This window comes from Haliotis asinina, chromosome 14 (assembly GCF_037392515.1).
Source record: "Haliotis asinina isolate JCU_RB_2024 chromosome 14, JCU_Hal_asi_v2, whole genome shotgun sequence".
NCBI classification, from domain to species: Eukaryota; Metazoa; Mollusca; class Gastropoda; order Lepetellida; family Haliotidae; genus Haliotis; species Haliotis asinina.
This window is the reverse complement of record NC_090293.1, coordinates 27,652,667-27,668,874: the sequence shown is the minus strand read 5'-3', so window position 1 is coordinate 27,668,874 and position 16,208 is coordinate 27,652,667. Positions and strand designations below refer to the sequence as shown.

At 39.5% G+C, this 16,208-nt stretch overlaps 2 protein-coding genes across 2 annotated transcripts; one reads left to right on the top strand and one right to left on the bottom strand.

Annotated features, from left to right (window-relative positions):
- Positions 1-562: 562 nt before the first annotated feature.
- LOC137261278 (transcription initiation factor TFIID subunit 8-like) lies at positions 563-5,460 on the top strand. The gene is made up of 6 exons (XM_067798998.1): positions 563-833; positions 1,207-1,305; positions 1,490-1,552; positions 2,683-2,807; positions 3,036-3,183; positions 3,527-5,460. The coding sequence occupies exons 1-6, from the start codon at positions 695-697 to the stop codon at positions 3,799-3,801; spliced, it is 849 nt and encodes a 282-aa protein (XP_067655099.1). The 5' UTR covers positions 563-694; the 3' UTR covers positions 3,802-5,460.
- Positions 4,806-15,965, bottom strand: LOC137261277 (ATP-dependent RNA helicase DDX51-like). Its single transcript, XM_067798997.1, has 16 exons — positions 15,779-15,965; positions 14,863-15,469; positions 14,303-14,453; positions 13,941-14,086; positions 13,470-13,586; positions 13,023-13,084; positions 12,373-12,481; positions 11,569-11,708; positions 10,757-10,778; positions 10,143-10,305; positions 9,852-9,928; positions 8,952-9,067; positions 8,388-8,504; positions 6,911-7,076; positions 6,074-6,208; positions 4,806-5,811 (listed from the first exon to the last, which is right to left on the bottom strand). The coding sequence occupies exons 1-16, from the start codon at positions 15,799-15,801 to the stop codon at positions 5,779-5,781; spliced, it is 2,184 nt and encodes a 727-aa protein (XP_067655098.1). The 5' UTR covers positions 15,802-15,965; the 3' UTR covers positions 4,806-5,778.
- Between the last annotated feature and the right edge of the window lie 243 nt (positions 15,966-16,208).

The window sequence follows — 16,208 nt, the reverse complement described above, 5'->3', positions numbered from 1 at the left end:
TAGTGTTGAGTAAGACGCTGTTTTTTTTATAATGGAATGTCGCGAAAACAGTGTTTTCTTTTTATTATTTGTTTTAGGAAAGTACTGCTCAACTACTTAAAATGCGTATATAGACATTTCCCGGTGCTACTCACAACTCATATACTCTTTGTTTTCTGTCATGTATTTAATTATCTACTTGTGATTTAACTATCGCACCTGTGACCGTTTAGGGTGATCATTTATATATTAAATTCAAACAACTACGTAGTGTAATATGTATTAGTAATTTTGATAATACACACGCAGCTTGTCAATTCTTATTGACTCACCCCTGCAACAATATTGCTTGCGTTCCACGTACAGAACATGCGGATAACACGTGCGTACGTGTTTTCTACTGACACAAACAACTATATATCGTTTCACTGAAAAGCTAGATGAACAATTATGAAATGCTTTAGGGATTCTTTGTGATGATAGAGAGAACTGGTTAGCATATTTGCCACAAGCTTTCGAGCTGCAATTCCGACAAGCAATCTTGAATATCAAACTAAAGGTATAATGTTAGATATTTAGAGTTACATCCCTTTGAAGTATTGATTTATAGATGGCGCTGTAAACTGTAATGGCGGCTTTTGGGATTGATCGCAGGATTAAACAATCTTAGTTTGTCTCTTTAGCTCGGACAACATACATTTTAGTTCATTTTAAGATGTCATTGGAAGCTGACACTCATGCCAGTTCACGGCGGAAGGCAGTAAAGGTTGCTGTGGCAGCGCTTTGTTACGAAGTTGGATTTGGAGAAGCTGAAGACATGGCTGTCGAAACTCTGCGAGAGATGTTACAGAGTTGTATGTGTTTTTGTTTGAATCAGGCTTTTTATTTACAGAGTAAATTAAAAACTCTGGTTTCACTGATCTCGTGAGCCTCTTGAAGTCCCATATTTTATGCATTTGCTTATCAGTGGTACCTCTCTTGTTAATAATGAAGAGAGTAGGTTGAGAATAAGTCCCCAGCAGCATATGCTATATCTGAAAGAGCAACGAAATCAGTAAGTGTTCCTTATAACTATAACCACTTCTTCTTAACTTGATGGCTTTGTCTTGTGACCACTTGTCATATGAATAACAGACGATGTACATGAATTAGTTATAATGCCTGTGTCATATATTTTCCTGATTATCAACATTAGCATGATTAGATAAACACCTTTCTTTTTCAAAGTTTTGACAGAGCTTGGGCGCAGTGCAAGAGGATACACAGAACTGGCTGGGAGAACTGAGTCGATGCTCAGTGATGTCGTCATGGCCTTGGTTGATATGGGTAATTCTTTCATTTTTGATGGATTCATACTGTGTTCATTAACTGTGAAATCAGAGTCTGAAGCATATGATATCACATAGATTACTATTATGTACTAATATTATCTTTTTGAATAAATACAGTGGATAATAAAAATTATATTTATTGATCATAATCAGCTTTAGATTCGCTTTGATGTCTTCAGGTGTGAAAGTAGATGCAATTCCTGCCCATGCCAAGAGGTTCAACAAATCTATCTTCATTCCACGTAAGTATTTTTTGTAATCAAATTCCTATGTTGATAGTAAGAGTCCAGGAGCCCGTTTCACGAAACTCTCGTAAGCCTAAGATCTCGTAACTTTTCTCGTAGCATCCATAGCTCCTGTGTTACAGTATAGGAGGTACAATGGCTACGAGAAAACTTACGAGACCTCATTCTTATGAGAGTTTTGTGAAACGGGTCCCTGGTGGCCAAGTAGTGTGTGTCTCACAGTCCTTGAACCACATTAATTTCCCTTCAACCCAGCCCTTTCTGTAAGGCAAAAGCCCCAAATGAGATAAAGCTATAGTTACCCCATGTTCAGGATCTGTTATCATCTGCAAGAAAACTACTTTACTTCAGGGGTCAGACATTCTCTTCCCACAGAGGTTACTTGTCATATCTTCCTACGAACCTCTGTTCTAAAATGGCAATATTTGTTGGTTCTCTTAAAATCCCCTAGTAGCAAATAATCGCAACTCAAAGTATCTCCCTTCTTTCTATCCAATCAGAACGCATGGTACATGGTACAGTTGGCGACTTGTGTTGATATGACACATAAGTTTAATAGCTAGCTTGTTTGTTGTCAACGAGGGCGATAGAGACGCCATTGAATCGCCATTTAATGGATGTGCTGTGTCTGGAATAAACATTTGCTCCTTGTGTTGGGGAAGAGGTTCTAGTTTTCCTGATGCATAAGGAAATTACCGAGGCCTTATGCATGATTACTTTTGAAAGAACGTTGCTGATTGCACAACTAAATCAGATGGCAATCAGTCACGCATCTTGAACACTCGCACCATGAAACAGCCGTATTAAAATGGAGGTTCGTAGGAAGATATGACAAGTAACCTCTGTGGGTAGAGAATGGAGGTCAGACTACAGAGTAAACATTTCTAACTGTCATGGCGAACTGTACCAGCATCTTGACCAGCAGTCAGGGTGCTCTGCCCAAACTTTAATGATTGTTGGTATGTCACCTCCTTATTAATGAGTTTCACCAGAGTGGAAATCATCCTTGATCTGCATCACTTAGGGTTTTCCTCCTTCTTGAAGCTGACAGTTAATGACTAAACTGAAATACATGTATTGATAAAGTAATTATAGACATGACTCATCACGCTGTTTTGTCTTTTCAGCCACACCAAGTACCCCTAGTCCTACATTACCCACTCTGCAGACGGGAGAAAAGAAGGCACATCCATCTCACATTCCAGACTTTCTGCCTCCATTTCCTGATCCGCACACATATATCCGAACTCTGGTAAACACTGGAGTGTTTTGATTTTTTATCATCCACAAATTGTATATGACATTTTCTATTGTATCTTTGATATCAAAATTTAAATGAATTTATTTTGTTTTCTCCACTTTATTTATTTATTGGTAGGATCTGCAGAATTAGTAAAATGCCATGATGTTTAGTTTCCATTTTGCATGGATCATGAGAAGAATGTCCCTTAACCAAAAGTTCCTATTTTAAAATTTCCAGACACACAAACAGCCAAGCAATGAATACCAGCTGATCAGAGAAAAAGCTGCATCACAGAAGCGAGACGTGGAGAGAGCACTCACACGGTTTATTGCCAAGACAGGAGAGACACAGAGCTTATTTTCAGATGATATGACAGCCTACCCATGTAAGTCAGTTTCAAGAAAATTCTTAAAGAGAACTTGCCTTTTTATTGTGAGGAAAGATAGCTGCTTTATTGTATCATTCAAGACATGCCTTAGTTTTTTGGTAACGGTTATGAGAATGATCGCAATACTGTTATGCTTTGTTTCCAATGCTGCAATAGTGTTGATCTTGTGATTTTGTATGCTGTGTGGCTTGTTAATATTTAAAGACTGTTTTCTGGGTTACACGATTCAGTTTTGTATTTTTGTAGATCAGTAAATAACCACCTGCATACAAAGAACAATGTGTTACGTTACCTGTCAATTGGGTTTTTTAAATGATTCCTGTGTCTGTCTGTATTCCAGTGATTGCAGTGAAACCATCCCCCCGGGCATATCTAAATGCTCTCCTTCCCAAGGATCAGGATTTGGATGCTCAGGAGCCAGTGGAGACGCAACAAGCTGTATCTAAACGCCAGAGAGAGGCTAGGGACGGTCAGTCTGGCCCTGACACACAGACAGACACGCCAGTAGATTCCACGTCCTTCTCACAGCTACTTTCACAAGATTCAGTTGACTCAGACACTATAGATAATCCTTACCTTCGTCCTGTGAAGTTTCCTAAGAAGAGGCGGCGATGACCTCACACAGACAGTGTCATGCTGAGTGTCAAGTTGTGAGAATAATGGCTGGGTCACAGATTCTAGATTAGTGAATGAAGTGACAAAGGGCGGATTGGAGATTGGTCTTCAAGATTCTTGATGTCTTATAATCTGATAAAATTTCCAATCAAAGGCCTTGAATGTTTAGGACGTTTTCACCTCTTGTGAAAAACCTCTGTTCTTTATTATGGGTGAAGAAAAGGCCCTTGGAACATGTTTGACAAAATACTGGAGGTGCGATGTGTTCCACTACCAGTGCACATGGCAGAGAAAGTAGTCATGCATCCCAGCTGTTTGTGGTGTACATTACTGGCCGAGACAGTCTGAGGCTAGTACTTTGTTTTCAGCCATCTGCATTGTATGTTAGTCCTTTTGTGTGTATATTCACTCATCATGTGCTCGTCAACTTTTGACCACCATGGATTATAATCAATGTGATGGTGGTTTGGGTAGCACAATTAGGCCTGGCCTTGAGATAATGCACTTAGCAATGTTCGTCTCCTAGGCATGCCAACCCGTGAAGGTCCTGGTGGTAGAATATGCCTTCAGCAACACATGCTTGCCATGAAAGTTGACTGCTTGTTGTAAGAGGAGACTAACGAGATCAGGTAGTCAGACTCCCTGACTTCGTTGACACATGTCATTGATTCCCAATTTTGCAGACCGATGCTCATGTTGTTGGTCACTGGATTGTCTGGTCCAGACTTGATTATTTACAGACCCCCGCCATATGGCTGGAATATTGCCAAGTGCGGCGAAAAATTAAACTCACTCACAAGGCATGCCAGAAACCAACGAATGTGGGTTCGAGTACATGAAGCTATGTCTCAGTGCCCATGGATTTCAGGAAACTTGTAAATATTCTTCTCATTGGACAGGGTACTTGTCTGATATGGAAAACCAAACCAAAGTAACAGGAAATATATATACTAAGATATTTAAAATATAATGAGGTAAGTTGAAAACCCAACAAAGGCATGGTATTACAAGTCTTATATTTTTTATTTACATGCAAATTGTTTATATACAAACAAGATATTTACATCAAGTGTACAAAACATTTTGTACATAGCACAAACAACATTGATGGTGAGCAAAATGCAGATTTCTGGAGCTGCCATTTAAATACAGTATGATATACAATATATGTGTATGATCATAAAGTTTTGAAAATATTGTTGCTGTGTTGTGTTGCAGACTCTAGATAGTACAATGTAAGATTTTAAGGCAAGTTAATAAATGAATTGACATTCATACACACTGAACTTTCTCACTAGTCTCTAAATCAGCGTGAGTCTTTATAGTTTTAAGTCACACTTAGCAATATTCCAGCTGCATGTTGGTCATCATTGTGAACAGTCAGGACCAGATAATCCAGGGATCAAAAGCATGGGCACCAATCGGTGCAACTTGGATATGATGACATATGTAAACCAAGTGAACGAGCCTAACCACCAGATCCTGTCAGTTGTGTCTTTTGACAAGCATGGATCAGTTCGAACCCAGATTTTCATGGCAAGGTAAATGCATACAGTTGATTGCATACTTTCCAAGTAATTGATAGTATTCTAAGGTACACGTAAATACTTTTGTCCTAAAGTTTGAGGTGTTCCACATGTAAAGAGCTTGTACATTGTATTGTCATGAGTTTTTGCTGTCTTTTACGCAATATTCCAGCAATATCACATCTGGGGACACCCAAAATGGGCTTCACACAGTGTACCCAGGTGGGTCAGTGTGACGAAAAGACTTTGATGACTGTATCACAGTAAATTTCTCACCACTGATTGGGGAATTGAACCTGGGTCCTCAGCGTGACGAAAAGACTTTGATGACTGTATCACAGTAAATTTCTCACCACTGATTGGGGAATTGAACCTGGGTCCTCAGCGTGACGAAAAGACTTTGATGACTGTATCACAGTAAATTTCTCACCACTGATTAACGTCTCGTCACTCAACCCTTCTGTTTCTTCTTCCGTTTCTCTTCCTAAAGTTAAGATGAAGATGTATATAAATCATGATGTTGATAAGGAGATTTTCATTTGTAACAAATTTCAATCATTAATGTGCATTTTTGATAAACCATACCATTCTGCAAATGAAATGAGGAACCCAGATTTTCAGCAATATTTGATGTTATTTCTATAAAGATTGTCTTTAAGTATGTTAAAGTATCCATCCAAGGAAAAATTACAACACTGAATTCTTTCACATCCGTTAAAACATCTAATTCTAAGCACCATTCTTACCATAAGAAGGTGTGGCAGTTTCTTCAGTGCCCCCTGGAATTGTTTCACCAAGGGAGATAACGCCTCCTTGTCTATCTCCATTTCCTTGATGTTGGTCTTCCCTGCTTCCTGCACCATCTTCTTGAAGTGATACACCTGCAGACACACATCGAACTTTCATCATACCAATAATATGTTACCAAAAGTTTCTTCCTGTTTACATTTAGATATACCATCATATGAAATCAGTTTTCATTTTGTTTCACTCAGAGATTGAAATTTGGAAGAAACAATTTTCATGACCAAGAAATGTTTAAGGTGTTTATTTTCTTAAAGCAGGTAAAATCATGTTCTGCTGGTACATTCCACTGAGGTATAGGGTAGCTGAATTATTGAGTGAATTTAGTTTTAAGTCGCTTTTAGCAATATCATGTTGGGGACACCAGAAATAGGCTTCACACACTGTACCCATGTGGGGAATTGAACCCTGGGATCTTTAGATTGATGAGCGAACGCTTTAACCACTAGGCTACCCCACCACCCCACTGAATTTTCAGATTCAATGTTGATGATTACTTTAGGTGCATCTGAGTCTGGCCCTCCCAAGCCAGTGACAAACAGCAAGTACAACAATCCACATGACGCAGTCATACCGTTTAATCCAGTTTGGCTGATGGTTATAAATAGCATAGATTATTAAGCAACAGGGCCTAGATTTTCGAAGCTCTCCTAGCGCTAAGATAGCCATAAGTACCATACATTATCATTAACGTAAGACTATCTTAGCGCTAAGTGAGCTTTGAAAATATAGACCCAAATCTACCCTTGTGCCCTAATTAAGCAGTTCTGACCTCTTACCTCCTTGTTCTCCAGGAAGGTCAAGGCGGTTCCCACTTTGCCGGCCCGAGCAGTGCGACCAACTCGGTGTATGTACGTCTTGATGTGTGTTGTTGTGTCGTATGAGATGACATACTTGACATTTTCTACATCCATTCCCCGAGCCATTGCATCAGAGCAGATCAGCCTATCGGACACAAACATTCTCACATTGGAGATAGACTCAGCAGAAGTCATGTTATTGTTACATCCATCCAGCTCATTAAGACGAAGAAAGTATTGATAGGTAAACAGATAACACATCAAAAGCTTGTTGTATTACTGACACAAACCAGATTCCTTGGAGTGTTGTCATGATGGTCACCATTGTCCCTATCTGATTTTAAGCCATATTATGGATGATCTCTGCTTAGACCCAGGATATACTAAGTATAAACCACAAGCCATTCGGAGGACCAAACTACCGTTGTCAGATTTTAGAAAGTAAAAAGCGATGTGCATTCTAGATGCCTTAAACTTCAGAGCACAGATGTAACTTGGGTTTCTCAACAAAGCCAAACATATGTAACGAATATTGTACTGATAAGTCAAAATACATCAGTACTTAAGAAACTTGCCATATTATCAAGCATCATTGGAGTGAGTGAGGATGGTTCTAGGCCTCCAGAAATGGGCCACCAGGTATTGGCTTCATACAATGTACCATGTGGGAACTGAATCTGGGTCTTCAGTGTGGTGAGTGAATGCTTTAACCACTCCCCCTGCTTCAAAGGAAAGCGGTTTCATCATTCTTATTACTTAAATACTGATTTAGTGGAAAACTACTCCTGGAACTGTGAACATAAGCAGGTCTGATGACAGTCTAAGTACACTTATCCTCAGTACTTTTCGTTACACTCCACTACTGAGTCTAACAAAACCTTATGGGAGGAGGTCGCGTCAGGTAACCGTTGAGACTGACCAATCAGAACACAGCTAACCAAATTGCGAAAGTGGACATTTGCACATACCTTCTGAACTTTTTATCTCGAAAAGGTTTGTATCTGAACGATTCTGATTGCTATTTAGTGTACGCTAGCTTCTGGGTGATGCATACGTACAACCATTACAACGGAGTGTACACATTAGCTGAAAATAGTGTTTTTGGCAATATTTAAGGATGTTATCTTGCGGAAATATTAGCTAATGGTAACCATGTCAACAGAAACCCCAACGCGTATATACTGCACGTCAAATAACTGTGTTATATGTAGACTTTTGTTTGTGGAGAGATCTGTGTCAGTGACTTGAATATTTTGAAAGTCCCTACAATCCCTAAATAGTGGCCGTTGTCTGATTGGTTAAATCTATTAAACTGTCCTGTGTTTAATTGGACGGCCATTTGTCGCTCAATGGTTACCTGAGGCGACCTTCTACTAGGTTTTGTTAGACTCAGTGGTGGAGTGTAACGAAATACACAGAGACTAAGTTTACTTAGACTGGTCTGATGATGACTTACAGGTCCACCTTATTGGCAGAGAAGTCGTTGATGATCCTGTTCCTTTTGTTGGCCGAGAGACTGGAGGAGTATTCTTGAACACATATGCCACCAAACTCCTTCACCAGCAGGTATAACCTGATAGACATGATGTAACCATTTTTAGGACAAGCACCAGTATTTTGGTTGTAATAATGTTTTATATTTGTAGTTGGGTATTTTTCCAATACATGTATGTCCAAGCAATCATACAGACTGTCATATGTTTGCACTTACTTTATTTTCTGGCTATGGCTTATGTTGTTAGTGTGGTTAGTGGTGAGTGACTTGCGCTTATTGGTGTATTCAACAATATTCCAGACATGTGGTGGTGTGTGGTCAAAAATGGTGTGTTGCCAGACGAATATAGTAAATTACTCCACCTAATTTCTCAAATGATGTCATGAAAAGGGACACCCGAATGGGTTTTACTCATTGTACCCATGTGGGGATTTGAACTTCAGCCTTACAATTGGATCCTTTTACCATTAGACTACCCCACTGCCCCCCAAATTACTTGTGCTGTGAAGTTCATAAAAGACTGACCTGTGTGTGGCTTCACGTGAGTTGGTGAAACACAGCACATGGCGGAACTTAAGCTGGTGCAGGAAGTGGAGGATTACAAGAGGCTTCTCTGCCCCGGACACACGCAGGTAGTACTCCTGTAACACAAGGTCAAGGTCAGCAGAAAGTGAGGCTGTAGGTCTTTTATTGTCAGGTAGAGGGTTGAAAGAAACATATGCCAATTTTAAGAAATGATGAAAACATTGACAAAAACATTTCCATGCAGAGAAAAGTAAATGGATGACACAACCATCTGATTACCTCATCAAAAAATGACTCTCCAGTCAGTTGACAGCACAACCCATTCATTAAGACAACGCATTGGCCAGCCCTTTTGATAAGCTAGTCTTGGGTTATGCTCCACAGACTGATAATAGTGCTGTGAAGGTCATAATTATGTTTCAAGTTTGTGAACTACAGGTGTCTTATGCTTTGACTGGTTTGTGGAATGACATCCTAGACTACCGTGTCAGCTGAGGGTAATCCATCAGCCACACAGACTGTATTAAACTTGGCCTACCCCATCACAAAAAATAAAGGGCCAGTCAAGGCTAACCTATCCACTCAGAAATACCCATCAAGACCACATTAAATAATCAACATCAACACTAAATAATCAACATCAGACAAACCAATAAACCCATGGTAACAAATCACCAGGGACTACTGTGACCAATCCCCCAGCACAACCCATGAACCTAGGGCCACGACTCCGGGTAAGACAACCTTTGACTTACTCATAGCATCACATCAATCCAAGACTAATGGACAAAAGACTAGTAATATGCCGAATGTGGACGCTGTACCAAATGAACAGAAATTTTAGAACAAGCATTGGCTTTCATCTATATATTCAGACACTGATGTGTGTAACAATCTTACTGTCAATCCTGTTGGAGTGGTGAACTTTCCAATAAACTCTCCTCGACTGTCTGCCATGTCAGATGTTTTTTTCTCATCTGTTGAAGTAAAAATATTGGAGAATCCGTATCTGACATATTTAGTACTTCATCACAACAATATACAACAAACTTTCGATAGAAAGGACAATATTGTTTAAAACACACACATGGGCAGTATACTTTTACATAAGTTGTACATAATATGTACATTTTACAGTACATGTATCTACTGAACCCTCAGACGTGTCCTTCTTGATCTGGTGTCTGTTACCTCTGTCCTGTTCTTCAACTCCTGTGAGAGCTCGACCAATCCTCTTTTCCTCATCCAGTGTTACCTTGACAACTGAGGTAAACAATCGAGGCTGGAACAGTTTTAAGTGCTGCAGTTTCTCTGGGTTCTGAGACAGCGTCGCCGAAAACAACAACTTCTGCAGCTGGAACATTGACAACAGAGGGCACTTCAACAAGAGATCCTATGTCCTGTACCCATTCTAAGGCCTAAATGCTGTCTAGATGTTGCCATTGTTTTTGATTGCTGTTCAGTCACTCTAGTGGTGTACCTTATGTTTATTATAGGTTTTTGTCTCACGTGCTAATTATATTGGCCTGACAGAAGCAAACATCTGTCCTGTTCTAGAGGTTTTTAATCAAGTTTGCTATGGCTGATAATTAGCTTAACCTTTTACTTTCCCCTCTACCATCTTAAGAACAACTACTACATCTTGGAAGAATTAGCACAATGAAGGAGACATAACATGACAGGTCCAGATTTTGCCAGATCGATTATACAAAGTAGTAGTAGATATAAATTAAATACATAAATGAAAAAAAAACATTCAAGACTTCTGACAAAATGTTGAACTAGCAATGCTGTTATGTACTTACAGGAATCTGCAGTCTTGAACAACTGAAAAGAAATCAGAATGAAATTACTTTTTCAACTGATAGGTAGAAAAGGAAGTAAATGGACAGATTGTACATTGCAGTAGGACAGAAAATTATTTATTTAACATCAGGGGTTCTTTTCGAAAAGCAAACTTTAACAAGGTTGACCTTAACTCCCACTCTTTAACACTGCAGTAAGTTTAGCTTACAGCTTTGTGAAAGGAAGCCCTGGTCACAAACATAACATCCTTTTTTTTTGGTATCTAGTCTGTCTTGGCCAGTATTCCATGAAACAATCTTAGGGTCAAGATGATGAAGAATCCCTGTTTCACAGACTTATGATCACTGCAGTACGATGCCTGCTTTTTGTAACAGGGCCTGCTTGTAAAGCCATCTTAGTGCTCTGTGTCTGGCTTTTTGAAGTTCTCTTAGCGTTAATACAGTCTTATGTGCCACATATTAACACTGAGTTATGACTGTCTAAGCATTGAGACAGCTTTGAAATAATCTAAGCCCTGACTCTCTTCAGTCTGAGTACCACTAGGACATCTCTGTGCAAAGGGGCCCTTTGACTCTATAATGCAATGGTACCACAACTGTTATAACTCCCATACTTGTCTTTAGCACAGGCTTATAACACTATCAAATATACCGATCATACTGATATAAGGGAATATATAGAGATCACGTGTGTTTTGTTCAGACTGCTGCTGTGTCAGTTTGCTCTTTCCTACCATTCTTTTCAAGATCAGCATAAACTGAAACCTTTACCCAGTAACATCCATTGTATTAACTCATCTTGACATCCTTACTTTGCAACTGTCAATGGTCCTGGGACTTCCCTCAAGATGGACCCTTGTTGGTGGCCAGTTTGGTTGTAGACTGCACCTTCCAGTATGCTTAACCAGTCCTGCTTTATTTCATCCATCATACGATCAGCTTCATCGATCACCTGTACATGAGACATGTTTTCAAAACTGATATCGATTTGAATATGATCTTGTCTGCCATTCAGTTAATCAATCACAGAATGTGATAAAAAGCATATTTTAACTACCGGTATGGGGGTGATGATTTTGATCTGTTTTGATCACATTTTGATCACATTTTGATCTAGGGAGGTAGCAATTTGGGGCTGTCATTCCCATTGTACATGCTTCTCCATAAACATCATCACAACAAATAACAATAGATAATGAACGATCCCTAGCCAAAGATGATAAAACTCCATGACATGGTTCAAATTGTCCAGTGTATTGAGCTATGTCTCAAACTGAGACATTGTGTCTCAATTGTTGTTTACTTGTAGTCTCTTCATGACTGATCTAAATCTAAATATTTTCTTTCACAGATAACTGCAGTAATGCCAAGTTTGGCAAATAAAGCATATTCAGGTATCTCCGTCACTTCTTAATCACTCTAATTCCCTTGAAATATCTAAAATATAGTTCCTGAAATAATGTATTTCTATTTCTGTTAATGTTGCTCCATACCTTAAACCACACATCAGTATCTACTAATCTGCCAATTATGAAATCCACGTACATCAAGTTCTAAGGCTTCAGGAACACAATTTGCAGACAATGATTGGTTTGGTTTTTAGAAATCCAACCTACCAAAAATCTCAACTGAGACAGATCAAAGCCTTCCGTGTTTGTGATGTGGTCCACTAGTCGTCCAGGTGTTGCCACGACGATATCCACTAAGCTGATGTGACCACGCAATCTGGATGATAAAGCTGCATGTTATTGTGAGACACAAACATCTCTTCTGAACAAAACTCAGCCATGTAATGGCAGATCAATGGCATCTCCTTCCCCATCATTGACAATGGACAAGGTAGCCATTAAATGTCTTGTGTGTCACATCAACTAATTATGGCCTCGCATTAGTTTGCATAAGTCAAGTTGGATCTACGCTGATGTAACATGTGTTCTTGCTGGATAGAAAGAATTTGTACTGCTATTTTCTCACTAGGGGAGAAGCAGGAAATATGGGCACATTAGAACAGAGGTTCGTAGGAAGATACGACAGGTAAGCTCTGTGGGAAGTGAAAGGCCGATCGGTTGCTCATCAGAGAATACAATATACGAAGGGATACCCACTTTGTGATGTGGTCCACCACTTCTTCAACGAGAAACACAAAGCATTCTTTAAAAAAAATCAGAAACTAGGACACAACATGACTATGTATGCTGTGTTGGCATGTTTCATATATAATTACTCATGGATGTTGTGCTAATAACTTTGCCATCACTGTACTTACTTTTTCATGACAAGAGTCTGTTGTTCACTGACCAGAGTCTTCTGACCAACAGCCAGCCCCACCTGTCACAAACAACATGTAAATAAGCTGAAGGCTCAGATGTCATGCTTTAGATGGTTCAGGATGTAAGCATATCTGGAGTGTACATCTGAGCAATTACCAATGGATTCATCCACACCCTCCTTATGTCTTAGTGAGTGAATAAGTATGGGTTTACGCTGCCTTCAGCAATATTTCATCAACATGGTCCTGGTGGAGGACACACATTGTAGCCATGAGGGGAAACGAACCCGGGCCTTCAGCAGGACACACCAACGCTTGAACCATGGGGCTTACACACTTACCCATTTACAATCCACCAACAATCATTCAGTTGTTTTGGTATATCCCTCCATGTTTTGTACAGACTGCACCAATTATGGCCAACACTCTGTCTCTACAGCCTACCTTGAGATCTGTGCCTTGGACATAGGACTGGAACACCTTGTAAACCTGGACAGCCAGATCCTTGACTGGCAGCACCACCACAGCCCGTACTCTACGGACCACTCTTGGTTTCAGGGCCTTGGTAAAGTATTAATGATTGGAAGTTCAGTACTGGCACATTGGCCCAAGGGTCTCATGACATGTCTATCAACAATAATTAATTTGTATTGATACACAATTGACAATGATTGACAATGCAACATTCACAGTCAGTGAACTCTCTTGCCTTTGAAAGATGGACAATATGGGGGCCCTGTAAATCTGTTTGAAGAAACATTACAGACACCATAATCTGCAAGAGAATATTGGCTGAGGTCAGAGGGTTTTTTTTGACTTGAAGCATATCTACCCTCAAAGAATACAGATAAACAGTCCACAAAAGAGCACCATTTGTACATCATGTATATTGCTGAAGCATAACACAGCACCTACCTGAATAATAGGGAGCACAAAGGCCAGTGTCTTCCCGCTACCTGTTGGTGCTGACACACAGATGTCATTTGGTCTGTATCCACCTGACCCCACTAGCCAGCCATGTTTGATGACCTCAAGGACTTGCGGAATGACCTGCATCTGCACTGAGATACCAGAATAATTCTATAGTTAGTTAATGGACATTTACGGATTTAATCACTGCATTATGAGTAAGTGAGATTAGTTTTACGTTGCATTCAGTAATATTCCAGTCTGCAAATAACTGAGTCTGGACCAAATAATAATGTGATCAACAGTATGAGCATTGAAAAAATATATGAATATAGAAAATATAGAAAGTGTTGTTATGTCTCAGTTACCTGGGAAGAAATGTGATATTTTGTTCTCAGCTAGCCTCTCAACCAGGTGTGGATCAAGGCCATCCATCTCGTTGATTGGAAGACGCTTGTGTCGCAAGTCTGCACTAATGACATCAGGACTAGCCAGCCAGTCAGGCAATACTCTCAGTACCTGCAACCATTTTTAACAGATATGATATGTGTAACAAAACAAGCATGATCTTCAGCCATCTGTATCAATGCATGGCTAGACTAGAGGTGGAGACAGAGAACACTGTAGGTGTATGATGAATTTTCAACTTCTTATTGATGTTTAATACAGTGGAAGCTCTCTAAACTGGCACTCGTCGAAAATGAAGAAATAATCCAGTCTAGACAATGTGCCTGATTGTAGAGCTGATAATAAATGTACAAGCCACAAAAGGGACTGAGATTTTATGCTGGTATTGACAACTTGCCAGATTGGGCAGATGCTGGTTTAGACAGCTTCAACTGTATATGGTCATACTCATAATGCTTAAGGACTTCGTCTGACTTTGACCAGGATCTCAGTCTAACCAACCCACCCCAAATGAACCTACTTGTTCTTTCTGTTTCTTCTTGAAATCTCCAAGTACAGTGAATCCTCCAATTTCTTGCCCTCCTTCACCCAATGTTACCATGGTAACAGAATCAGCTTCTTTTGTCTCCTGTTTGTCCTCTTCACCATCTGTATCCTCATCCTGGTCTGTAGTCTTGTCCTTCTTTGTTACCATGGTCACAGCCTCCAGTTTACTCACTGACACATCAGAATCACTATCATTTTCTTCCTTACTCAATCTTTTCTTTTTCTTTTTGTGTTTCTTTGTTATTGTCAGCTTATTATCATCTTCCTCGTCAGATAATTCTTTCACTTTATTTTTCTTCTTTTTCTTTTTATGTTTTGTAACTGAGTCTGTTTCATCTACATCACTCTCAGAATTTTTCCTGACTTTGTCCTTTTTCTTCTTCTTCTTTTTCGTTACCACGTTGTCTTCTTCTTGTGTTTCACTAACTTTATGTTTCCGCTTTCCCTTTGCACTAACATCTTCATTCTCCAAGGTTTTACTCCTTCGTCTTGCCTCGGCCTGAGCCTGTAGTCGAGCTAGAATGTCCTGGGCTTTGCCTGAAGTCTCCTGGTATTCTTCATCTTCATCATCTCCCATAAACCTGAAACACCCAGCAAAGTAAAATAATAAAATTGTTGAATTAAAAGTGTTAAGCTGATATGACTTTGTTTTTATTATTAGATCTAATGGAAAATATAAAGTACAATTAAAATAAGGGGAAATGTAGCCGAGTTTTTGCGTGCCATGGCACAGTAAATATTAAAATACTGCTTTGGGCAAGGGTAGGTTTCTTTTTGCAGCAATGTACCTGGGCTGAGGTAAGGGGCATCCTATAGTACCCGTACTGACAACGATCGACCCATTCAGCGTAATTAAAACCGCAAAACGACAAGGGGCTCTGAAATCTTACCGATTGACAGCGAAGAGAGACATGGCGTGGCTTCTTATTTTGAGTATAAATTCACTCTAAACTCGAAATACGGATTGTAACGTGGCCAGTTGTCCTCTAGTTTTCTTGTTTTCTTGTTTTCCAATATTCCGCATGCCCTCATGGGCGCAGACATGTTGCATGACGGATTGTGGGAAATTGTCGTCCAATCATATTTCGACAAATTTCTTGGGAAGATCTAAAACTAAGATACGTATTTGGCATATTTCTTTTTTACTTTGTTCTCTAAATAAGTGATCTAATTCCTTTTTGCAAATAATATATATGGATACCTAAAGATGATATGAGGGTTGAAAATCATAGTATGCATACGCAAAAAATAATAATAAGAATTAAGTATATTTCATTTCCGTGGCTTTGTGCGATTGAGTCTTTTAGTGGCTGCTTGACG

Excerpts from the sequence above, each read along its gene's own strand:
- LOC137261278 (XM_067798998.1), top strand. The coding sequence starts at position 695 with ATGTCATTGGAAGCTGACACTCATGCCAGTTCACGGCGGAAGGCAGTA. Across the intron at positions 1,553-2,682 it reads CAAATCTATCTTCATTCCAC|CCACACCAAGTACCCCTAGT; the intron begins GTAAGTATTTTT and ends TTGTCTTTTCAG. Across the intron at positions 2,808-3,035 it reads ACACATATATCCGAACTCTG|ACACACAAACAGCCAAGCAA; the intron begins GTAAACACTGGA and ends TAAAATTTCCAG.
- LOC137261277 (XM_067798997.1), bottom strand. The coding sequence starts at position 15,801 with ATGTCTCTCTTCGCTGTCAATCG. Across the intron at positions 13,085-13,469 it reads TCCAAGGCACAGATCTCAAG|GTGGGGCTGGCTGTTGGTCA; the intron begins GTAGGCTGTAGA and ends TGTTTGTGACAG. Across the intron at positions 5,812-6,073 it reads AACTGCCACACCTTCTTATG|GAAGAGAAACGGAAGAAGAA; the intron begins GTAAGAATGGTG and ends TCTTAACTTTAG.